This window comes from Oncorhynchus gorbuscha, linkage group LG13 (genome assembly GCF_021184085.1).
Source record: "Oncorhynchus gorbuscha isolate QuinsamMale2020 ecotype Even-year linkage group LG13, OgorEven_v1.0, whole genome shotgun sequence".
Taxonomy (NCBI): Eukaryota; Metazoa; Chordata; class Actinopteri; order Salmoniformes; family Salmonidae; genus Oncorhynchus; species Oncorhynchus gorbuscha.
In genome coordinates, this window is record NC_060185.1 from 12,942,905 (window position 1) to 12,969,049 (window position 26,145).

The window sequence follows — 26,145 nt, forward strand, 5'->3', positions numbered from 1 at the left end:
CTGGCCATTTTGAGCCTGTAATTGAACCGACAAATGCTGATGCTCCAGATACTCAACTAGTCTAAAGAAGGACAGTTTTTTGCTTCTTTAATCAGAACAGTTTTCAGCTGTGCTTACATAATAGCAAAAGGGTTTTCTAAGGATCAGTTATCCTTTTAAAATGATATTCTTGGATTAGCTAACATGAGCAAGCATGCCATTGGAACACAGGGGTGATGGTTGCTGATAATGGGCCTCTGTACACCTATGTAGAAATTCCATTAAAAATCATCAATTTCGAGCTACAATAGTCATTTACAACATTAACAATGTTTACACTATTTCTGATCAATTTGTTATTTTAATGGACAAAAAGTGATTTTCTTTCAAACAAGGACATTTTCTAATTGACCCCAAAGTTTTGAACGGTAGTGTATATATTTTTATTACATTTATTTTAGCTAACAATGTGGGGCTCAAAACAGATGGGTCTCTGCTCCCACCTAACCCTGAATGATGGGTCGTCACTGGGAAAGAGGGAGGAGCTCAAGGACTTTATTTTAATTACTTTCTTGGCGTTCTTCTTTACCGATATCTGCTTTTACTAAAATATACAATTGTATCAGTTGCTTTTAAAACAAAGTTGCTAGTGTCAAAGTTTTTCGCTGGCTTCTTGTTGACTTAGTTGGCGTTGGCTGGCTCAGCTTACTGTATTGAGAGTAGAGGTCGACCGATTAATCGGAATGGCCGATTTAATTAGGCCCGGTTTCAAGTTTTCATAACAATCGGTAATCTTCATTTTTGGATGCCAATTATGGCCAATTTATATTGCACTCCACGAGGAGACTGTGTGGCAAGCTTGACCACCTGATACGCGAGTGCAGGCAGCAAGGAGCCAAGGTAAGTTATGAGCTAGCATTAAACTTATCTTATAAAAAACAATCAATCTTAACATAATCACTAGTTAACTACACATGGTTGATGATGTTACTAGTTTAACTAGCTTGTCCTGCGTTGCATTTAATCAATGTGCTGCCTGAAGTTGTCCCTCTTGCGATCAGTGTAAGCAGAGTCAGGGTATATGCAGCAGTTTGGGCCGCCTGGCTTGTTGAGAGCTGGCGGCCCAAACTGCCATATACCCTGACTCTGCTTACACTGAAGACCACTTCTTCCTAACAAAGACTGTAATTAATTTGCCAGAACATTATATATTTATGACATAACATTGAAGGTTGTGCAATGTAACAGCAATATTTAGTCTTAGGGTTGCCCCCTGTTCGATAGAATACGGTACGGTTCCGTATTTCACTGAAATAATAAATGTGTTGTTTTCGAAATGATAGTTTCAAGATTTGACCATATTAATGACCTAAGGCTCGTATTTCTGTGTTTTATTATATTATAATTAAGTCTATGATTTGATATTTGATAGAGCAGTCTGACTGAGTGGTGGAAGGCAGCAGCAGGCTCGTAAGCATTCATTCAAACAGCACTTTCCTCCGTTGCCAGCAGCTCTTCACAATGCTTGAAGCACAGCAGTGTTTATGACTTCAAGCCTATCAACTCCTGAGATTAGGCTGGCAATACTATAGTGCCTATAAGAACATCCAATAGTCAAAGGTCTATAAAATACAAATGGTATAGAGTGAAATAGTCCTATAATAACTACAACCTAAAACTTCTTAACTGGGAATATTGAAGACTTATGTTAAAAGGAACCACCAGCATTCATATGTTCTCATGTTCTGAGCAAGGAACTTAAAAGTGAGCTTTTTTACATGGCACATATTGCACTTTTACTTTCTTCTCCAACACTTTGTTTTTTCATTATTTTTACCAAATTGAACACGTTTAATTTATTGGAGACTAAATGTATTTTATTGATGTATTATATTAAGTTAAAGTAAGTGTTCATTGTTCCTTCAGTATTGTTGTGATTGTCATTTATTACATACATGACTGTGCTGCTGCTCCAGTTTCAACTGTTCTGCCTTATTATTATTTGACCATGCTGGTCATTTATGAACACTTGAACATCTTGGTCATGTTCTGTTATAATCTCTACCCGGCACAGCCAGAAGAGGACTGGCCACCCCACATAGCCCGGTTCCTCTCTAGGTTTCTTCCTAGGTTTTGGCCTTTCTAGGGAGTTTTTCCTAGCCACCGTGCTTTTACACCTGCATTGTTTGCTGTTTGGGGTTTTAGGCTGGGTTTCTGTACAGCACTTTGAGATATCAGCTGATGTACGAAGGGCTATATAAATACATTTGATTTGATTTGATATATTAATAAAAAATCGGACATTTAACTCATCAGCTGAGTTTAGCACACATCATTCCCCAAGCTAGGCTATAGCCTAGAATAGTTATGTACCGGGGCCTAAGAGGTTATTTTGAGTTTGGTCAAGAGGAGTTTCTTGATAAAGGATTAATGGCTCTATAGTAGGACACACACTTGGTGGCCTCAGTGTCCCAAGGCATGCTCTGCACCTCTGGAAACCTCACTTGCCAGCTCAACGTCAGACAGGTCACTAGGCTAGCTTTCTAAACACGTAGGTCACTCCCTCTACAGCCGGTTTCTCTAAGTAGGCCCTAGCCTTCGGATGATGAAACCACCAGTCTGATGTTTGGTTGTACAGTTGTACTTTCTAGGATAGTTCAACGTGGACACTGTTCAATTTCCACATACTTTGTTGTATAATTGAGGTACGGCTACACACATGGTTCTTGCTCCATGTTTTACATGTACTGTATGCCTGGTTGGACAGTGAAGTAAGAACACGTGGACCATTTCAAATGGATTGGATAGCCCTTCACTCACGTTCTGTCAGGGTTAACTCACTTCAGCCACCACACTTTGGTGTGGAGGGGTGATTATGTTCTCTTCACTGTCCTTCAATATCTACTCTCTGCTTGTTAATAGCATTAATGTGACCTACAGTATATTTAGAGATGGACTGTTACACAGCCTTTGGGGGAAAATCGATTGACAGTTTCCCCTTTTAACAACAGAGCAGCTCTTAACTGCCGAACACTGCTAGGGTTTTTGCTGGCCTCAACTCTGCCAACGGCTCTGGTAGCCGAGTTGTACTCAGTAGACTCTATTTAAAGGTTCTCTACTAGGCATTTAGCAGACACATGCATGTGGAACATTTTACAAGAACTGCATTGAAGTGGGAAGCTAAGTTTCAATCAAAGGGATTCTTTTTTTTTTATCATTCAGAAATACATTGTTATATTAGGAACCCTAATCTGAAATATAGATTTTTCTTAAGAAACAGCAGAAGGGTGAATGTTGTAGAGACACTAGACAGTGAAACATAAGGACGAGAATGAGGCCTCTGAGGATGGCTCTGGAACTGTCCTAACCTTTCACCCCTCACTCCTATCACATACTCACTCCTGTATGTGTGTGTGGGAAATACAAAGGGAGAGACAAGGATATTATTGCCATGAGGAGAGAGACCTTGCATGCTCAGTCATCTCTTTGCCTTCACCAGTTGTGTTGGAGGTGGTAGGTGGCCATGTCTGGATACCCAGGTGTGGAGTTGTCACCCGGAGGAGCGGCTCAGTTAGGGACACCTGAGAGGGACAGGTGAGGTGACTCTAAAGACCCCCTGGAGGGCTATAGTGCATAGAGATGATGTAATTGTTATTATACATTATGTAGACATCATGGTGAACTTACCCGGGGAGGTGAAAGACAAGACCACTGTGTCCAGAAGTCCTAAAGGCCCTTCCTCTCAGACCAACACCTACTTGGTTTCTCCCCTGGCCAGGTGAGTAGTCGGAGTACGGGGAATTGTAGCCGACTACACAGGTCCCATCTGCACCTGTAGAATGCAGCCCTGTCTGTTTGAAGATTGAGACCGATCTCACCTGTATAGGGTTGCCCAGGTGAGAGAGTATTGGATAGATGGACCTGAGCCCAGCTCTACCAACCAGAGGTCCAGTCCCTACTGGTCTGTCTCACCTGTATAGGGTTGCTCAGGTGAGTAGAATTACAATGGAGGTGGAACCCAGCCCACCACACACACCTCCCCTCGAGGCCCAAGAGTTCCGGGAGAGGTCTATGAGAGTGTGTGATCTGACTCTGGGCCCAGTTCACTCCAAAGGTCAACTTCATAGTGTGCCTTCTGTTCTTTCTCTCCATACACTTTATCCGCCATAAGGGACTGTATTAACCTTTGGGGGACTCCCTCTTGTGGGACCTCTGATGCCATGCTCGCTGAGCTGTTATTTTGGGTGTTTAAGGTATAGTGTAAATGATGGGAAATTCCACTTCAACAGAATTACTCTTTGAATCTTGTTTTTTCACTTTAAAATCCATGCCAAACAAAAACCATTGTTTAACAAACCATACAACTCTATTCACAAGGACTACTTTTAACAATTTTCACCAAAACACGAATTGAATTAATTTAAAGCTGCACTAAATGAATTTAAAGCTGCACTATGCAGAAATCGCTCCGCCATTTCCTGTTTGCAAAAAAATCTTAATAGTTTGTCTGATTTCAGTTTGACAAAACAATCAAGTATAGTGGATTGAACCATTGTACCATCTGAACGACCGTGACGTCTTTTCCACAAATATTTTCAGCTGTTTGAAGCGGGTGTACAAAACCCTTAACAGGATTGGCCCCTTTAAAAAAAAATAAAAAAATGTTAGCTTAAAATGTCATACTCAAATCTAACTTCCTGTAGCTCAGGACCTGAAGCAAGGATGTGCATATTCTTGATACCATTTGAAAGGAAACACTGAAGTTTGTGGGAGAATATAACACCTTAGATCTGGTAAAAGATAATACAAAGAAAAAAAACATGGGATTTATTAGTATTTTTTTCCCCCATTGTGAAAGGCAAGAGAAAGACCATTGGACTCTAAGCACACTTTAGATGTTGGCCACTAGAAAGCAGCAGTGTATGTGCAAAGTTTTAGACTGATCCAATTAACCATTGTATTTATCTTCAAAATGTTGTTTTGAGTCTGCCAAAATATGCATAATTGGTCTGTGCAGATCCTGAACTTTGGTGACTGATTACGGTAAAATCTCTCTCAGGGTTTTATGCTACCACGTATTTCAAAAACGTATATATCTGCTCCGAATTAAGATTAAAAGATGTCTGCATAAAGAATGGGGTGTCGGCTATGATATGACACATTGACTTTTGAAAAATATATTTTGCTTATCAAACTACAGTGAAGTGGATTTACACCCAGTAACGGAATTACAACTTGGGTCCCTGATCTGTACTTCACAGAAATGAATAATTACGGATGTTTCACAAGTTTGGACATCACAGTGCGGCACAGTTGAGTAGAGTGCAGTACAATACAGTTGAGAACAGGGTACAATGTACTGTACTGTATTGGACTGTACACTACTGTATTGGACTGTACACTACTGTATTGGACTGTATACTACTGTATTGGACTGTAGCAGGTCACCCAACTTTACTGTACTGTGCTCTACTCACTGTACTGAAGGGAGGACCATAGCAGGTCACCCAACTTTACTGTACTGTGCTCTACTCACTGTACTGAAGGGAGGACAGTAGCAGGTCACCCAACTTTACTGTACTGTGCTCTACTCACTGTACTGAAGGGAGGACAGTAAGCAGGTCACCCAACTTTACTGTACTGTGCTCTACTCACTGTACTGAAGGGAGGACCATAGCAGGTCACCCAACTTTACTGTACTGTGCTCTACTCACTGTACTGAAGGGAGGACCATAGCAGGTCACCCAACTTTACTGTACTGTGCTCTACTCACTGTACTGAAGGGAGGACAGTAGCAGGTCACCCAACTTTACTGTACTGTGCTCTACTCACTGTACTGAAGGGAGGACAGTAGCAGGTCACCCAACTTTACTGTACTGTGCTCTACTCACTGTACTGAAGGGAGGGTCACCCAACTTTACTGTACAGTAGCAGGTCACCCAACTTTACTGTACCCAACTTTACTGTACTGTGCTCTACTCACTGTACTGAAGGGAGGACAGTAGCAGGTCACCCAACTTTACTGTACTGTGCTCTACTCACTGTACTGAAGGGGAGGACCATAGCAGGTCACCCAACTTTACTGTACTGTACTGTGCTCTACTCACTGTACTGAAGGGGAGGACAGTAGCAGGTCACCCAACTTTACTGTACTGTGCTCTACTCACTGTACTGCATGGAGGACAGTAGCAGGTCACCCAACTTTACTGTACTGTGCTCTACTCACTGTACTGAAGGGAGGACCATAGCAGGTCACCCAACTTTACTGTACTGTGCTCTACTCACTGTACTGAAGGGAGGACAGTAGCAGGTCACCCAACTTTACTGTACTGTGCTCTACTCACTGTACTGAAGGGAGGACCATAGCAGGTCACCCAACTTTACTGTACTGTGCTCTACTCACTGTACTGAAGGGAGGACAGTAGGTACTGCATGGAGGACAGTAGCAGGTCACCCAACTGTTTTGTGACTTATGATTTCCCATTGTAGCCAATTCAGTTGCAGTAATTCACTTACAAGATTGAATCACTTAATTAATAAACACAATTTATATCAGTAAAATCACAAACTAAAATCACTTCTGTTTTTTTTTATTTGTACCTTTATTTAACTAGGCATGTCAATAAAGAACACATTCTTATTTTCAATGACGGCCTAGGAACAGTGTTCAGGGGCAGAACGAAAGATTTGTACCTCGTCAGCTCGGGGGTTTGAACTCACAACCTTCCGGTAACTAGTCCGACGCTCTAACCACTAGGCTACTCTGCCGCCCCACTGTGAAGTGAGGGGGGAAAATGTTAAAATATCTTCCAGATATGTGGGTGTTTTGGCAATGGGATTAAGAGGCAATATTTCTTAGACTTTCAGACGGTAAACAATTTATCCAAAACAAATGATGTTGCTGTTAGTTGGCAGGGGGCTTTATGTCAACATGATTATGTTTTTAATGTATTCCTGAAATCTTTAAGACTTCTTTCTTCTGGTAGATGTTGTCGAAGACCCCTTTTCCCATCTGTTTATCCACAAATCAAAGCCTTTACTTATGCCTCATTTTTAAGATGGAACGTTTTAGAAACATTAACTTTAATTTCCCCAAATGATAGACTCTTAGCTTTCATTTGATACCCAATTTGAAATCATCCTCTGAACTTCCCATGTTGGTGCTCATGGCTCCTTTTACATGTCCTGAAGCTGCTGAGATTGAGATCTGGGAAACGGTTGTTTGTTCCTGGTACAACAGGGCTTTCTCTGGGTTTGTTCCTGGTACAACAGGGCTTTCTCTGGGTTTGAACACTTGACAACAGGGTTGTTCTAGGTTTGTTCCAGTGCCTCATCCCTTTGTCAGCCTTTGTTCCCCTTGTCAGCCTGGCTCTTCCCTGGGTTTGTCAGCCTGGTACAACCCCTTTGTCAGCCTTTGTTCCTTTGTCAACAGGGCTCTCCTCTTTTGTCAGCCTCTCCTCCCTTTGTCAGCCTCATTTGTCAGCCTCTCTTCCCCTTTGTCAGCCTTGACTCCCTTTGTCAGCCTTGATTCCCCTTTGTCAGCCTCTCTTCCCCTTTGTCAGCCTCTCTTCCCCTTTGTCAGCCTCTCTTCCCCTTTGTCAGCCTCTCTTCCCCTTTGTCAGCCTCTCTTCCCCTTTGTCAGCCTCTCTTCCCCTTTGTCAGCCTCTCTTCCCCTTTGTCAGCCTCTCTTCCCTTTGTCAGCCTCTCCTTCCCCTTTGTCAGCCTCTCCTTCCCCTTTGTCAGCCTCTCCTTCCCCTTTGTCAGCCTCTCTTCCCCTTTGTCAGACTCTCTTCCCCTTTGTCAGACTCTCTTCCCCTTTGTCAGACTCTCTTCCCCTTTGTCAGACTCTCTTCCCCTTTGTCAGACTCTCTTCCCCTTTGTCAGACTCTCTTCCCCTTTGTCAGACTCTCTTCCCCTTTGTCAGACTCTCTTCCCCTTTGTCAGACTCTCTTCCCCTTTGTCAGACTCTCTTCCCCTTTGTCAGACTCTCTTCCCCTTTGTCAGACTCTCTTCCCTTTGTCAGCTTCCCTTCCCCTTTGTCAGCTTCCCTTCCCCTTTGTCAGCTTCCCTTCCCCTTTGTCAGCTTCCTTCCCTTTGTCAGCCTCTCTTCCCCTTTGTCAGCCTCTCCTTCCCCTTTGTCAGCCTCTCCTTCCCCTTTGTCAGCCTCTCCTTCCCCTTTGTCAGCCTCTCCTTCCCCTTTGTCAGCCTCTCCTCGCCCTTTGTCAGCCTCTCCTCGCCCTTTGTCAGCCTCTCCTCGCCCTTTGTCAGCCTCTCCTCGCCCTTTGTCAGCCTCTCCTCGCCCTTTGTCAGCCTCTCCTCGCCCTTTGTCAGCCTCTCCTCGCCCTTTGTCAGCCTCTCTCGCCCTTTGTCAGCCTCTCCTCGCCCTTTGTCAGCCTCTCCTCGCCCTTTGTCAGCCTCTCCTCGCCCTTTGTCAGCCTCTCCTCGCCCTTTGTCAGCCTCTCCTCGCCCTTTGTCAGCCTCTCCTCGCCCTTTGTCAGCCTCTCCTCGCCCTTTGTCTGCCTCTCCTCGCCCTTTGTCTGCCTCTCCTCGCCCTTTGTCTGCCTCTCCTCGCCCTTTGTCTGCCTCTCCTTCCCCTTTGTCAGCCTCTCCTTCCCCTTTGTCAGCCTCTCCTTCCCCTTTGTCAGACTCTCTTCCCCTTTGTCAGACTCTCTTCCCCTTTGTCAGACTCTCTTCCCCTTTGTCAGACTCTCTTCCCCTTTGTCAGACTCTCTTCCCCTTTGTCAGACTCTCTTCCCCTTTGTCAGACTCTCTTCCCCTTTGTCAGACTCTCTTCCCCTTTGTCAGACTCTCTTCCCCTTTGTCAGACTCTCTTCCTTTGTCAGCTCTCTTCCCCTTTGTCAGACTCTCTTCCCCTTGTCAGACTCTCTTCCCCTTTGTCAGACTCTCTTCCCTTTGTCAGCTTCCCTTCCCCTTTGTCAGCTTCCCTTCCCCTTTGTCAGCTTCCCTTCCCCTTTGTCAGCTTCCCTTCCCCTTTGTCAGCTTCTCTTCCCCTTTGTCAGCCTCTCCTCGCCCTTTGTCAGCCTCTCCTCGCCCTTTGTCAGCCTCTCCTCGCCCTTTGTCAGCCTCTCCTCGCCCTTTGTCAGCCTCTCCTCGCCCTTTGTCAGCCTCTCCTCGCCCTTTGTCAGCCTCTCCTCGCCCTTTGTCAGCCTCTCCTCGCCCTTTGTCAGCCTCTCCTCGCCCTTTGTCAGCCTCTCCTCGCCCTTTGTCAGCCTCTCCTCGCCTTTGTCAGCCTCTCCTCGCCCTTTGTCAGCCTCTCTCTCGCCCTTTGTCAGCCTCTCCTCCCCTTTGTCAGCCTCTCCTCCCCCTTTTGTCAGCCTCTCCTCCCCTTTGTCTGCCTCTCCTCCCCTTTGTCAGCCTCTCCTCCCCTTTGTCAGCCTCTCCTCCCCTTTGTCAGCCTCTCCTCCCCCTTTGTCTGCCTCTCCTCCCCTTGTCTGCCTCTCCTCCCCTTTGTCTGCCTCTCCTCGCCCTTTGTCTGCCTCTCCTCGCCCTTTGTCTGCCTCTCCTCGCCCTTTGTCTGCCTCTCCTCGCCCTTTGTCTGCCTCTCCTCGCCCTTTGTCTGCCTCTCCTCCCCTTTGTCTGCCTCTCCTCCCCTTTGTCTGCCTCTCCTCGCCCTTTGTCTGCCTCTCCTCGCCCTTTGTCTGCCTCTCCTCGCCCTTTGTCTGCCTCTCCTCCCCTTTGTCTGCCTCTCCTCCCCTTTGTCTGCCTCTCCTCCCCCTTTGTCTGCCTCTCCTCCCCCTTTGTCTGCCTCTCCTCCCCCTTTGTCTGCCTCCCCTTGCCTCCCCTTTGTCTGCCTCTCCTCCCCCCTTTGTCTGCCTCTCCTCCCCTTTGCCTCTCCTCTGCCTCTCCTCCCCCTTTGTCTGCCTCTCCTCCCCCCTTTGCCTGCTCCTCCCCCTTTGTCTGCCTCTCCTCCCCCTTTGTCAGCCTCTACTCTCCCTACCTCTTTCACCTACCTCTCTCTTCTGTCTCCCAGTAGTGAGTTTTTGCTTCACAGTTTGACTCTGTCCTTACTGCCCCTCAATCTATCGAACACCGACTGGCTTGACAGACAGAGATGCGTGGCCTAACCGAAGAGAGATCACTGAGAAATGAACACAGTGGAGCTGTAAAGCTCAGACTGCTTTCTCATGTCTCTCTTTTGGTCTCTGGTAAAGGATGGTCCCAGTCTATGGGTTATCTCTCAACAGTCTAACCTTTCTTCCTCTCTTCATTTCCTTCACCCACACTAATCTGAGAAGAGGACAGGTGAAAGTACAGGTAGGTTGCCATATTGCTTCCACTCCCCTTGTGTCCAGATCAGGTCCGTATTGAGATGTAGCCTACCCAGAGTGTATGTTGTGGAATTTAACCCTTCGCATTAAAGGGAGTTAGAAGCACTGTTGCTCTGTTTAATAAGTACACATTTTAAACCTGTGATGTTGAATGCTTGTATAATAGGTCTTTGTTAAGCTGCCTATTGTAATCAAGCGACTGTAAAGGCACTCTGATAACAGTAAAGGCGCTCTGATAACAGTAAAGGCGCTCTGATAACAGTAAAGGCGCTCTGATAACAGTAAAGGCGCTCTGATAACAGTAAAGGCGCTCTGATAAGGAAAGGGGACACCTAGTCAGTTGTACAACTTAATGCATTCAACTGAAATGTGTCAGTATCTGTAAGGAAAAGTTTAATCTACTGCTCAGATTTTCCAAGTGGTATTACAGGGAGAACAGGTGGGATATTTTCCTTGGGTTTTCATGTTGTCACTCTAACCCTTTAAAGTCTGGGGAAACACAATGGCCAGGTATTCTGCCACACATTGTTTACGGCCAAATAGCATTCCAGTTTTCCTAGATGTTTGGTTAATTCTCTTTTCTTGCTATATGTATATGTGTGTATGTTTATATGTATATGTACAGTGGAGCAAAAAAGTATTTAGTCAGCCACCAATTGTGCAAGTTCTCCCACTTAGAAAGATGAGAGGCCTGTAATTTTCATCATATGTACACTTCAACTATGACAGACAAAATGAGAAAAAAAATCCAGAAAATCACATTGTAGGATTTTTAATGAATTTATTTGCAAATTATGGTGGGAAACAAGTATTTGGTCAATAACAAAAGTTTCTCAATACTTTGCCAACAAAGGGTATATAACAATGACAGAGGTCAAATGTTTTCTGTAAGTCTTCACAAGGTTTTCACACACTGTTGGCCCAGTCCTCCATGCAGATCTCCTCTAGAGCAGTGATGTTTTGGGGCTGTTGCTGGGAAACACAGACTTTCAACTCCCTCCAAAGATTTTCTATGGGGTTGAGATCTGGAGACTGGCTAGGCCACTCCAGGACCTTGACATGCTTCTTACGAAGCCACTCCTCCGTTGTCCAGGCGGTGTGTTTGGGATCATTGCCATGCTGAAAGACCCAGCCACGTTTCATCTTCAATGCCCTTGCTGATGGAAGGAGGTTTTCACTCAAAATCTCACGATACATGGCCCAATTCATTCTTTCCTTTACACGGATCGGTCGTCCTGGTCAATTCGTAGAAAAACAGCCCCAAAGCATGATGTTTCCACCCCCATGCTTCACAGTAGGAATGGTGTTCTTTGGATGCAACTCAGCATTCTTTGTCCTCCAAACACGACGAGTTGAGTTTGAACCAAAAAGTTATATGTTGGTTTCATCTGACCATATGGCATTCTCCCAATCTTCTTCTGGATCATCCAAATGCTCTCTAGCAAACTTCAGGCGGGCTTGGACATACTTGGACGTACTGGCTTAAGCGGGGGGACACGTCTGGCACTGCAAGATTTGAGTCCCTGGCGGCGTAGTGTGTTACTGATGGTAGGCTTTGTTACTTTGGTCCCAGCTCTCTGCAGGTCATTCACTAGGTCCCACCGTGTGGTTCTGGGATTTTGCTCACCGTTCTTGTGATCATTTTGACCCCACAGGGTGAGATCTTGCGTGGAGCCCCAGATCGAGGGCGATTATCAGTTGTCTTGTATGTCTTCCATTTCCTAATAATTGCTCCCACAGTGGATTTCTTCAAACCAAGCTGCTTATCTATTGCAGATTCAGTCTTCCCAGCCTGGTGCAGGTCTAGAATTTTGTTTCTGGTGTCCTTTGACAGCTCTTTGGTCTTGGCCATAGTGGAGTTTGGAGTGTGACTGTTTGAGGTTGTGAACAGGTGTCTTTTATACTTATAACAAGTTCAAACAGGTGCCATTAATACAGGTAACGAGTGGAGGACAGAGGAGCCTCTTGAAGTTACAGGTCTGTGAGAGCCAGAAATCTTGCTTGTTTGTAGGTGACCAAATACTTATTTTCCACCATAATTTGCAAATAAATTCATTAAAAATCCTACAATGTGATTATCTGGACTTTTTTTCTCATTTTGTCTGTCATAGCTGAAGTGTACCTATGATGAAAATTACATACACTGTATGTATGTATATTTATATACACACACACACACACTACCGTTCAAAGGTTTGGGGTCACTTACAAATGTCCTTGTTTTTGAAAGAAAAGCATTTTTTTGTCCATTTAAAATAACATGAAATTGATCAGAAATACAATGTAAACATTGTTAATGTTCCAATGTGTTAGCTAATCCAAGATTATCATTTTAAAACCCTTTTGCAATTATGTTAGCACAGCTGGAAACTGTTGTACTGATTAAAGAAGCAAAAAAACGGGCCTTCTTTAGACTAGTTGAGTATCTGGAGCATCAGCATTTGTGAGTTCGATTACAGGCTCAAAATGGCCAGAAACAACAACTTTCTTCTAAAACTCGTCAGTCTATTCTTGTTCTGAGAAATGAAAGCTATTCCATGCGAGAAATTGCCAGAACAGCGCCCACTGGCCCTAACCATAATAGAAAGAGTGGGAAGCCCCGGTGCACTGAGCAAGAGGACAAGTACGTTGGTGTCTAGTTTGAGAAACAGATGCCTCACAAGTCCTCAACTGGCAGCTTCATTAAATAGTACCCGCAAAGCACCAGTCTCAACGTCAACATTGAAGAGGCCGGGATGCTGGCCTTCTAGGCCAGTATAGGACTATTTCCCTCTATACCATTTGCATTTAATTAACCGTTGACCATTGGATGTTCTTACACTGGCAATACTAAAGGGCCTATAACAGTATAGCTTCCGTCCCTCTCCTCCCTGGGCTCCGAACCAGCAACACAACGACAACAGCCACCACATCGAAGCAACGTTACCCATGCAAAGCAAGGGAAACAACTGGCTCCGAGCGAGCAGCGCGCGCTAGCTAGCCAGCCAGCCATTTCACTTCGGTTACACCAGCCTCATCTCGGGAGTTGATAGGCTTGAAGTCATCGAAGAGCTGCTGGCAAAATGCACGACTACTGTTTGAATGAATGTTTACGCGCCTGCTTCTGACTAGTACCGCTCAGTCAGATGCTTGTATGCTCAGTCAGATTATATGCAACGCAGGACACGCTAGATAATATCTAGTATTATCATCAACCATGTGTAGTTAACTAGTGATTATGATTGATTGTTTTTTATAAGATAAGTTTAATGCTAGCTAGCAACATACCTTGGCTTACTGCATTTGCGTAACAGGTGTAACAGTCTCCTTGTGGAGTGCAATGAGAGAGAGGCAGGTCGTTATTGCATTGGACTAGTTAACTGTAAGGTTGCAAGATTAGATCCCACGAGCTGACATGGTGAAAATCGGTCGTTCTGCTCCTGAACGAGGCAGTTAACCCACCGTTTCTAGGCCGTCATTGAAAATAAGAATGTGTTCTTTACTGACTCGCCAAGTTAAATAAAGATTAAATAAAGGTGTAAAAAAAAAATATATAATTATTCGGTAAATAGACGCCCAAAAAATACCGATTTCTGATTGTTATGAAAACTTGAAATCTGCGCTAATTGATCGGCCATTCAGATCAATCAGTCGACCTCTACTCCAGAGTACAGGCCTTGGTGTAATGCTCATTCCCTTGACGATAAAGGGGAATCCGACCATTAAATTCCGTGACACGTCAGTGAAGAGCACTTCTTGCCAGTCCTGTCTGGTACAGCGATGGTGGGTTTGTGATCATAGGCGACGTTGTTGCCGGTGACGTCTGAGGACCTACCTTACAACAGGCCTACAAGCCCTCAGTCCAGCCTCTCTCAGCCTATTGAGGATAGTCTGAGCACTGATGGAGGGATTGTGCGTTCCTGGTGTAACTCGGGCAGTTGTTGTTGCCAGCTTGTACCTGTCCCGCAGGTGTGATGTTCGGATGTACTGATTCTGTCTAGGTGTTGTTACACGTGGTCTTTCACTGCAAGGATGATCAGCTGTCCGTCCTGTCTCCCTGTAGTGCTGTGTTGGGCGTCTCACAGTACAGACATTGCAATGTATTGCCCTGGCCACATCTGCAGTCCTCATGCCTCCTTGCAGCATGCCTAAGGCACATTCACGAAGATGAGCAGGGACCCTTTCTTTTGGTGTTTTCTTTCTTTTGGTCCGTAGAAAGGCCTCTAGGTGTCCTAAGTTTTCATAACTGTGACCTAATTGCCTACCGTCTGAAAGCTGTTAAGTGTCTTAACGACCGTTCCATGTGCATGTTCATCAGTTGTTTATGGTTCATTGAACAAGCATGGGAAACAGTTTTAAACCTTTTACAATGAAGATCTGTGAAGTTATTTGGATTTTTACAAATCATCTTTTGAAGACAGGGTCCTGAAAAAGGTCAGTTTCTTTTTTTTGCTGAGTGTGTGTGAGAGCTCTGTGACGACATACTGTGGAGTACCTCAACGATGGCAATGCCAGAATACACATTCTGAACCAATACTGAAGACGCTCACTCATTCTGATGCAGCAAAGGATCTGTTTGCTTGTTCTAAGCCATTTATGTGTGTTTTAAATCTAAATGTTTGTATCATAGACGTCTTTCTGTTTAGCTTCAACTCCAGATGGCTCTGGGAGAACATCCTGGCACATTAACACTGTTTTCTCTCTTTCCCCCTGTCTTTCTCCTCCTTTCTCTCTTTCCCCCTGTCTTTCTCCTCCCTTCTCTCTGTTTCCTTCTGTCTTTCTCCTCCCTTCTCTCTGTTTCCTTCTGTCTTTCTCCTCCCTTCTCTGTCTTTCTCCTCCCTTCTCTCTGTTTCCTTCTGTCTTTCTCCTCCCTTCTCTGTTTCCTTCTGTCTTTCTCCTCCCTTCTCTCTGTTTCCTTCTGTCTTTCTCCTCCCTTCTCTGTTTCCTTCTGTCTTTCTCCTCCCTTCTGTCTTTCTCCTCCCTTCTCTCTGTTTCCTTCTGTCTTTCTCCTCCCTTCTCTGTTTCCTTCTGTCTTTCTCCTCCCTTCTCTCTGTCTCCCCCTGTCTTTCTCCTCCCTTCTGTTTCTTCTGTCTTTCTCCCCCTCTCTGTTTCCTTCTGTCTTTCTCCTCCCTTCTCTCTGTTTCCTTCTGTCTTTCCCCCTGTCTTTCTCTCCTTCCCTGTTTCTGTCTTTCCCCCTGTTTCGTTTTCTCCCTCCCTTCTGTCTTTCTCCTCCCTTCTCTCTCTTTCCCCCTGTCTTTCTCCTCCCTTCTCTGTCTTTCCCCCTGTCGTTCTCCTCCCTTCTCTGTCTTTCCCCCTGTCTTTCTCCTCCCTTCTCTGTCTTTCCCCCTGTCGTTCTCCTCCCTTCTCTGTCTTTCCCCCTGTCGTTCTCCTCCCTTCTCTGTCTTTCCCCCTGTCGTTCTCCTCCCTTCTCTGTCTTTCCCCCTGTCGTTCTCCTCCCTTCTCTGTCTTTCCCCTGTCGTTCTTTCCCCCTCCCTTCTCTGTCTTTCCCCCTGTCTTCTCCTCCCTTCTCTGTCTTCTCCCCCTTCTCTGTCTTTCCCCCCTTCCCTCCCTCTCTCTCTTTCCCCCTGTCTTTATCCTCCCTTCTCTCTCTTTCCCCCTGTCTTTATCCTCCCTTCTCTCTCTTTCCCCCTGTCTTTCTGTTTTCTCTGTTTCTCAGTGGTGTATGAGCATCGCTCGCGTCTAGAGAAGTCTCTGCAGAAGGAACGTCTAGAGCACAAGAAGGCCAAAGAGGGTGAGGGAGACAAAACTGCAGCCAATAGTATATACATTACTACATGAAGTACTTTAATTCTCAATTACACTCTTTACAACCATGTTGATTCCATCATGTCTTTCCCTTTTGTCTCCAACAGATTATCAGGTGTATAAACTTGAAGCCCAACAGTCACTGAACAAGGAGAAGGTAGGCCTGAGTCCCCAACTCTAGTAGTCGCGATGGAAAGTTACGCAGTTAAATTCAGCATTAATGTTTAGTGGGACTGTTAAATGATTCTGTCTGACTGCCAACATCTCTCCAGACTGAGGAGCAGTTGTATTCTAATGGTTTTATTAGGTCAACGGCACTGATGTCACGTTCTGCTGTGGGCTGAAATGCCTCTGATTTGGTTGGGATGTTATTCATAATATTAAAGGAGGAGTGGAGACAGGGATTGTAAATGTTGATATTAAAGGAGGAGTGGAGACGGGGATTGTAAATGTTGTTGATATTAAAGGAGGAGTGGAGACAGGGATTGTAAATGTTGATATTAAAGGAGGAGTGGAGACGGGGATTGTAAATGTTGTTGATATTAAAGGAGGAGACAGGGATTGTAAATGTTGTTGATATTAAAGAGACAGGGATTGTAAATGTTGTTGATATTAAAGGTGGAGTGGAGACGGGGATTGTAAATGTTGATATTAGAGGAGGAGTGGAGACGGGGATTGTAAATGTTGATATTAAAGGAGGAGTGGAGACAGGGATTGTAAATGTTGTTGATATTAAAGGAGGAGTGGAGACAGGGATTGTAAATGTTGATATTAAAGGAGTGGAGACAGGGATTGTAAATGTTGTTGATATTAAAGGAGGAGTGGAGACAGGGATTGTAAATGTTGATATTAGAGGAGGAGTGGAGACGGGGATTGTAAATGTTGATATTAAAGGAGTGGAGACTGGGATTGTAAATGTTGTTGATATTAAAGGAGGAGTGGAGACAGGGATTGTAAATGTTGATATTAAAGGAGGAGTGGAGACGGGGATTGTAAATGTTGTTGATATTAAAGGAGTGGAGACAGGGATTGTAAATGTTGTTGATATTAAAGGAGTGGAGACAGGGATTGTAAATGTTGTTGATATTAAAGGAGGAGTGGAGACAGGGATTGTAAATGTTGTTGATATTAAAGGAGGAGTGGAGACGGGGATTGTAAATGTTGTTGATATTAAAGGAGGAGTGGAGACGGGGATTGTAAATGTTGTTGATATTAAAGGAGGAGTGGAGACGGGGATTGTAAATGTTGATATTAGAGGAGTGGAGACAGGGATTGTAAATGTTGATATTAAAGGAGGAGTGGAGACGGGGATTGTAAATGTTGATATTAGAGGAGTGGAGACAGGGATTGTAAATGTTGTTGATATTAAAGGAGTGGAGATGGGGATTGTAAATGTTGATATTAAAGGAGTGGAGACGGGGATTGTAAATGTTGTTGATATTAAAGGAGGAGTGGAGACAGGGATTGTAAATGTTGATATTAAAGGAGTGGAGATGGGGATTGTAAATGTTGATATTAAAGGAGTGGAGATGGGGATTGTGAATGTTGTTGATATTAGAGGAGTGGAGACAGGGATTGTAAATGTTGATATTAAAGGAGTGGAGACAGGGATTGTAAATGTTGATATTAAAGGAGTGGAGACGGGGATTGTAAATGTTGATATTAAAGGAGTGGAGACAGGGATTGTAAATGTTGTTGATATTAGAGGAGTGGAGACGGGGATTGTAAATGTTGTTGATATTAGAGGAGGAGTGGAGACGGGGATTGTAAATGTTGATATGAAAGGAGGAGTGGAGACAGGGATTGTAAATGTTGTTGATATTAAAGGAGGAGTGGAGACAGGGATTGTAAATGTTGATATGAAAGGAGGAGTGGAGACAGGGATTGTAAATGTTGTTGATATTAAAGGAGGAGTGGAGACAGGGATTGTAAATGTTGATATTAGAGGAGGAGTGGAGACGGGGATTGTAAATGTTGATATTAAAGGAGTGGAGACTGGGATTGTAAATGTTGTTGATATTAAAGGAGGAGTGGAGACAGGGATTGTAAATGTTGATATGAAAGGAGGAGTGGAGACGGATTGTAAATGTTGTTGATATTAAAGGAGTGGAGACAGGGATTGTAAATGTTGTTGATATTAAAGGAGGAGTGGAGACAGGGATTGTAAATGTTGTTGATATTAAAGGAGGAGTGGAGACAGGGATTGTAAATGTTGTTGATATTAAAGGAGGAGGAGGGGGATTGTAAATGTTGATATTAAAGGAGTGGAGACAGGGATTGTAAATGTTGTTGATATTAAAGGAGGAGTGGAGACGGGGATTGTAAATGTTGATATTAGAGGAGTGGAGACAGGGATTGTAAATGTTGTTGATATTAAAGGAGGAGTGGAGACGGGGATTGTAAATGTTGTTGATATTAAAGGAGGAGTGGAGACAGGGATTGTAAATGTTGTTGATATTAAAGGAGGAGTGAGACAGGGATTGTAAATGTTGATATTAAAGGAGGAGTGGAGACGGGATTGTAAATGTTGATATTAAAGGAGTGGAGATGGGGATTGTAAATATATTAAAGGAGTGGAGATGGGGATTGTGAATGTTGTTGATATTAGAGGAGTGGAGACAGGGATTGTAAATGTTGATATTAAAGGAGTGGGGACGGGGATTGTAAATGTTGATATTAAAGGAGTGGAGACGGGGATTGTAAATGTTGATATTAAAGGAGTGGAGACAGGGATTGTAAATGCTGTTGATATTAGAGGAGTGGAGACGGGGATTGTAAATGTTGATATTAGAGGAGTGGAGACAGGGATTGTAAATGTTGATATTAAAGGAGGAGTGGAGACAGGGATTGTAAATGTTGTTGATATTAAAGGAGGAGTGGAGACAGGGATTGTAAATGTTGTTGATATTAAAGGAGGAGTGGAGACAGGGATTGTAAATGTTGTTGATATTAAAGGAGGAGAGACGGGATTGTAAATGTTGATATTAAAGGAGGAGTGGAGACAGGGATTGTAAATGTTGTTGATATTAAAGGAGGAGTGGAGACAGGGATTGTAAATGTTTGTCATTTGTTAAACAGCAGGACTCCAGCAGCAGATTGAACTCATTACATGGGCAGCACCAGATGCTGAAGGTCAGTAGACACACACACACACACACACACACACACACACACACACACACACACACACACACACACACACACACACACACACACACACACACACACACACACACACACACACACACACACACTGGCCCATCCTCTGTCCTTGTTGTTTTAGAAGCAGCATGAGGACCTAAAGAAGCAGCACTATGAGCTGCAGGAGCAGCATCAGATTCAGGGAGAGGACCACGGCAAGGCCTTGGACGAACACAAGGACCGCTTCGACAAACTACAGCAGACCAAAGAGATGGAAGCCTCCAAACTCAAAGGTACAGACACACACAAGGACATGAGTAAATACTAGCTTGCCTTTGTCTCCCTCTCCTGACTTTGAGTGGTTTTGGAGTTGATGCACGATTCAATGGTATAATAAGATTTGTAATAAGTATGGTACATGGTGTCTGTGTTTGTGTTATTACTGTAGAGAATGTGTATAATCTGCGAGAGGAGAATAGGCAGCTGAGAAAAGCTCACCAGGACATCCATGTCCAATTGCAGGATGCACGGGTGAGTACTGGGAATTGGTGCTGAGCGATTAACCCATATTTCATATTTTTGGGGGGGGTGGGGGGGTTACTAAACAAGAAATTGACCGACGTCGGTTCAAATACTTGAATTACATTTATAATTTCTTGGGGTCAAATGTGCCGTTTCTCTGGAGAGAAATCAAATCATTCACAAGAGAATCGTGACTTGACATTAATCTGAGGACTTATTTATCTAATTATCTAAATATGTTTAATTGTTAGCCGATTTCAATGAATCATGTAACAATTAACTTACTAGGATTTGCGGCCCCACTAGAGCGGTTCATTAGAGTTACGATCTCCCAAATTTAACTCTCAAAGATATGCACCTATCACATCTAATAACAGTCCTTCTTAATTATTATCTCGGATCAGATCATCATTCTGAACCGTTGTAACTTCTTTGCATCTGCAAAAACGTTATAAATCAGTACTACACAAATTGGTTAAATTATTTATTTACTAGCTAATTAAATGGTAACACAGGAAAAACACACTTAACATGTTAAAACAGGTCCTTATGTGTGGACTGACGACAATATAGCTGCTTGTTACAAAAGACATGGAGAGGGACAAAGGCACTTAACGTTGGTACATTTAGAAACTACTCTCACTTATAGTACTCCTGTACTTTGCACACAGACTGCCTCCTGCTTGGAGTAAGAAATCATAAATGTATTGATTTCTCTCTGTCGACAGGGGCCGCCTTGGAAAAGGGTTTGGGCCTTTTCGCCGCATGCTTGTAAGGCTCAGATTCTCCAAAAATGGTTCCAACAAGTCGTCTACTGTTGCCCTCTGTAGTCGTCCGGTATCCGGTGACTTGTCGCGTCGTCCTGAACAGAACTACAGAGTTTATTTTCCTTCCGTTTGCTCCTAAAGATGCTCCTTTGAAGAGAGGCTAGCCAGCCGTGTCGATGGTTCCCAGTGGGGCGATGAGAGTAGCGTAGTACGATGGTTTGAGCAGTGTAGTAGAATGGTCCTACTTAAATTCGCTTATCTAGATACTTAGGACCGCTAATCAACCGTACCAGTGATTGTCCGCGAGGTGAGTTTATCGTCTCTACCTCGTGTTGAGATTCACAGTTCAAACCACTTTAAACATGTAGCTGCAGCTCTACGTCTCTCTGGTATGATATGTTGATTCTTAACCCGTCATTTTATATGGTTTGTTCGAAAGGGCGGTTCTGTCAGGTGAGACGTTCTCTGACCTCACTCGGAAATGACTTGTCACTGTGCAAAGTTTATGTTAAAACAATTCTCTCTTATGGCTCCTAAAATCACATCCCTCTCTTAACAAAAACACTCATTTTTCATATTACATGCACAACACATAGGGTGGACACTTCATACATGTAGTGGGTTTACTTTCCAAGTTACAGTATTTCCTGTAGAACATTTTTAATGACATCACAAAATGACATTAGTGTCCTATAGATTGGCTCTGACCATTCCCCACCTTCTATTTTACAAATATTGTTCCAGTATTCGCTTTAGAATGTGTTTGAGTTTCAGCGTGAAGACAATACATTCCTCTGGTGAACATTGGAGAAGGAGAGCTGATTGTTCTGTCCATGATTTACAACAGGCAGTGAGTTGTTTATCCCCCTTAGTTCTGGGGCTCTGGTTGAAGTTATTCATTACAAACCTGATCTGACCAATTTGGATTCTCACTGGACAGTCATGACAATGTCTACCAAATGTGGACCTGACAGAGACAATGGAATATTTTTAATGTTTTGGTAATTGAATGTCAAATTATTGTTATTTAATTCATTTAAAAATGCATTTAATGTTTTTTTAAATTTTTTATCACAAACTCAGATTATTTTTTAATCGAACCTAAACCAAACCGACCTCAAAAAGAACTTGTCATTCAGCCCTACTGGTAACCACAGAGCTTGGTCAACCTCAAATTGTTTATGTAAAAAAAACATAGATATAAAATATGGAAGAAGTTTTCTTAAGGCTATTGGATAGCTAGGAGGATGCATGACCATGTTATGTATTATATTTTATTATTATTATTATTACAGATAGTACATAAGGACTTGAAGGCTGCCCATGATCAGCTTGCACTGACGCTGGAGGACCACAAGAGTGCGCTGGCTGCAGCTCAGGTAGGTGGACACTACTGTGGGGGGATATGATGGTTCTTTCTAACATATCAAGGGACTATCCTGGTTTCTAGCATGATATCTAGGGACAATCCTGGTTTCTAAGATGATATCTAGGGACTATCCTGGTTGGGTTCTAACATGATATCTAGGGACAATCCTGGTTTCTAACATGATATCTAGGGACTATCCTGGTTGGTTTCTAACATGATATCTGGGGATGATCCTGGTTGGTTTCTAACATGATATCTAGGAACTATCCTGGTTTCTAACATGATATCTAGGAACTATCCTGGTTTCTAACATGATATCTAGGAACTATCCTGGTTTCTAACATGATATCTAGGAACTATCCTGGTTTCTAACATGATATCTGGGGACTATCCTGGTTTCTAACATGATATCTAGGAACTATCCTGGTTTCTAACATGATATCTGGGGACTATCCTGGTTTCTAACATGATATCTAGGAACTATCCTGGTTTCTAACATGATATCTAGGAACTATCCTGGTTTCTAACATGATATCTAGGGATGATCCTGGTTGGTTTCTAACATGATATCTAGGAACTATCCTGGTTTCTAACATGATATCTAGGGATGATCCTGGTTGGTTTCTAACATGATATCTGGGGATGATCCTGGTTTCTAACATGATATCTGGGGACTATCCTGGTTTCTAACATGATATCTAGGGACTATCCTGGTTTCTAACATGATATCTAGGGATGATCCTGGTTGGTTTCTAACATGATATCTGGGGATGATCCTGGTTTCTAACATGATATCTAGGGGTTGGTTTCTAACATGATATCTAGGGACTATCCTGGTTTCTAACATGATATCTAGGGATGATCCTGGTTGGTTTCTAACATGATATCTGGGGACTATCCTTGTTTCTAACATGATATCTAGGGACTATCCTGGTTGGTTTCTAACATGATATCTGGGGACAATCCTGGTGAAAGACAGGAAGGCGTGACTCTTGGTGGGCCTGTGTGGGCCTGTGTGGGCCTGTGTGGGCCTGTGTGGGCCTGTGTGGGCCTGTGTGGGCCTGTGTGGGCCTGTGTGGGCCTGTGTGGGCCTGTGTGGGCCAGTGTGGGCCAGTGTGGGCCTGTGTGGGCCAGTGTGGGCCTGTGTGGGCCTGTGTGGGCCTGGGCAGCGGGAGGACGGGCATTGGGTGTGTTGGTCTGAGCCTGAGTGGCACATCAAAAGCCTTCTTCTAAGCTAGTCACGCGGGTAAAAATATAATGGGTCGATTTGGAACGAGAGAAAGAGAGTGAGAGGGAAAGAATTGAATAATTCTACAGCTTTCTGTCAGAAAAGCAATGTTTGATAAATGGGTTATTTAACTGGTCCAGTCCATTTGCTGGACAAGGGGCAGAAAGGACTGTACCGTTTAAATCAGGAAAGGGGGGGGGGGGTGGCCTGGCTAATGGTCCTTCACTCAGATGTCTTGCCTTCTGTAGGTGGGCTGTCCCTCTGCATGTCTGCTGCCTGTCTCCCTTGCAAGAGGACCTCTCATTTCTCAACCTTTGACCCCTGATCTTCTGGCTTCCTTGATGCTGTCTTCCTGGTTCTGAGGAGGCCGCCTCCTAACGCTCTTCTAACCTTCAGCTAACCTTTGCTCATGCAAGTGCCCTTCAATAAATCTGACTTAATGTTGTTTGCATGTCCTGACCTCACTGTTTCCTTATGGTTATTTAATATTTGACTTAAGGTTTTCTGATGGTCTTTCCTCAGGTCCAGGTAGATGAATTTAAGCATCTCAAAGAGACCCTGATCAGAATGCCCAGCCTTCGACATGGTCAAAACCCCGCCCACCAACAGGCCCAGCCTGCTGCTCTATTGGCCAAGGCCCATGAACAGGGCCCACCCTTACCACATCCAGCTGCCTTATTGGCTGAGCCCCACATAGAAGCACACACCCACGAGGAAGACCATGGGGACACACAGTCCAGGGTAGAGGAGGCCGGTCTTTTGCCACAACCTTCAATCTGTCATGTTATTTTGTGACACATTGTCACACACACAGACACACACAGACACACACTCATCCTCTCTAACCCACTCTGTTATTCTACTAACCAGTTGCATCTGCAGGAGGAGCCAGAGTTCCAGTCTCAGCCTGCTGGGTCCCACCATGCAGAGAAGGAGAAAGAGGGATATGGAGAGACTGAGGGGGAGGCAGAGAGGAGTAGAGAGCTGGGGGAGGCAGAGAAGAGGAGAGAGCTGGCGGAGGGGGAGGCGGAGAGGAGGAGAGAGCTGGCAGAAGAAGAGATGGAGCAGGCAGGGCAGCCTCAGAAGCTGGAGGAGGAATCTGAACAACCACAGGAGGACGAGGGGTTGGAGGCAGAACACGACCAGCCAGACAACAACGCTCTGAACCGTCAGAGACGCCAACCACAACAGGTAAGAACTAGTTAGACACTTAGAACTGCTTAATACAAGGTCTTTAGAACCACGCTAGTACTGCTCAGTGGTGGGAAAAGTACCTCCATTAAGATACCTTCATAGAAAATGACTCAAGTGAAAGTCACCCAGTAAAATACAACTTGAGTAAAAGTGTTTGGTTTTGAATATACTTAAATATCAAAAGTAAATGTAATTAAGTATCAAAAGTAAAAAGCAAAATTGTGAATAATTTCTAATGACTTACATTAAGCAAACCAGTAAACACAATTTTTTTTTTTTTTTTTTTTTTTTTTAATGTACGGATAGCTAGGGGCACACTCCAACACTCAGACATCATTTACAAATGCAGCATTTGTGCTTAGTGAGTCCACCAGATCAGAGGCAGTAGGGATGACCAGGGAAGTGTGTGAAGTGGACCATGTTCTGTCCTGCTAAGCATTCAAAATGTAACGAGTACTTTTGGGTGTCAGGAAAAATGTATGGAGGAAAAAGTACATCATTTTCTTTTGGAATGCAGTGAAGTAAAAGTTGTCAAATATTAATTGTAATGTGCAGATACCCCAAAAAACGACTTAAGTTGTACTTTAAAGTATGTTTACTTAAGTACTTCACACCAATGTACTCCTTAATACAATATCTTTAGAACAGCATGTTGTCTCATTGCCTGTCTGGTTTCCCCAGGATCCACAAAGTGACATCCATCTCGTCCCTGAGACCCACCTCCAGCAGGAGGCCCAGGTGGAGCGTGTGAAGTCTGCCTACGAGCAGCAGCAGGTGCAGCAGCGCCTGGAGGCTGAGCGGGCCCAGAGGACGAGGGAGCTCCAGCTGCGCCAGGAGGCCCTGCAGGCCCAGAGGACGAGGGAGCTCCAGCTGCGCCAGGAGGCCCAGCAGGCCCAGAAAATGAACGTGCAGAGGGAGAGAGAGATGCGTCTGCGAGCTCAGCACGAGAGAGAGGAACAGCACCAGCATCAAGAGGAGGTCCGTCGGGAACAGCTACTGAAGGAGGAGCAACTCAGGTCAGAGGGCAAGGGGCAGGGGTCAAAGGTTATGTAGAGATCACAAAGAGGTATTTAGTTAAATTGAATACAATTAATAATTTACTTACTGAAAAGAATTTGACCCCATATGGAATAATGTTACAATATGTTATATTGTTCAGGAAGAAAAGTGACTATGAGAACACAAACAATGACATCGTCCAGGGTGATGAAGAACCTCATATTGATGATGACGAAGGTGAGATAATCAAGTCACAAAATGTTCTGTCTGGATTCTGGAACCATTTTTAAAGAGGGACTGCTATTGACATTTAGACATTTCTTTTTTTTGTTTTCCTCTCTGCATTTTTGACTGAGTAATTGTGATTGTATTGACATACTTACCCTGACTCACTGTTGGTTTACTGTGTGTACAGAGAGGGACACCCACTTGGAGAAGGAGAACCAAGAGGAAGAGGACCACCGAGTACCACAGCGACAGGTCAGACAGATATTGAAATGTACCAGTCTCTATCAACCACTGATTTCAATGACTGTCACATGGTCTGAGGTGAATCTGACCCCAGTTTGAACTGTCGTTTTAACTCTGTTATTTATTATTTGACATGTTTTTATTATATTTATGAATCTTATTTAAACTTGATATTATCATGTTCAAACATGTTCTACGCCTTTAAAGTTAAATGATTGAATTGACATTAGTTGACTCATGACTCGGTACATGTCTTTCTAAGGAGTCCTAAAGCTGTAGTTAGTGATGGAGTGAATTATGGAGGATCTGTTGGCACTGGAGGACTCAGCCTCCTTCCCTTCCCTGCCTGCCTGACACATCAGCCTCAACCCCTACTCTCCCTCCTTCCCTGCCTGACACATCAGCCTCAACCCCTACTCTCTCCCTTTCCCTGCCTGACAC

General features: G+C 44.0%; 1 protein-coding gene across 3 annotated transcripts in view; it reads left to right on the plus strand.

Annotated features, from left to right (window-relative positions):
- The window catches only part of LOC123992525 (Golgi integral membrane protein 4-like), a 34,588-nt gene that overhangs the window by 1,859 nt on the left and 6,584 nt on the right, over positions 1 to 26,145 (plus strand). For 2 of the 3 annotated variants that reach the window (XM_046293727.1, XM_046293729.1), the window contains exons 2-12: positions 15,925 to 15,999; positions 16,121 to 16,170; positions 19,092 to 19,145; positions 19,297 to 19,447; positions 19,603 to 19,685; positions 21,739 to 21,822; positions 23,563 to 23,781; positions 23,911 to 24,231; positions 24,916 to 25,250; positions 25,394 to 25,470; positions 25,649 to 25,713. In XM_046293727.1, coding sequence (XP_046149683.1) covers positions 15,925 to 15,999; positions 16,121 to 16,170; positions 19,092 to 19,145; positions 19,297 to 19,447; positions 19,603 to 19,685; positions 21,739 to 21,822; positions 23,563 to 23,781; positions 23,911 to 24,231; positions 24,916 to 25,250; positions 25,394 to 25,470; positions 25,649 to 25,713 — 1,514 coding nt within the window. The remainder of the gene's footprint in view (positions 1 to 15,924; positions 16,000 to 16,120; positions 16,171 to 19,091; positions 19,146 to 19,296; positions 19,448 to 19,602; positions 19,686 to 21,738; positions 21,823 to 23,562; positions 23,782 to 23,910; positions 24,232 to 24,915; positions 25,251 to 25,393; positions 25,471 to 25,648; positions 25,714 to 26,145) is intronic. The other variant, XM_046293728.1, reaches the window with a different exon arrangement.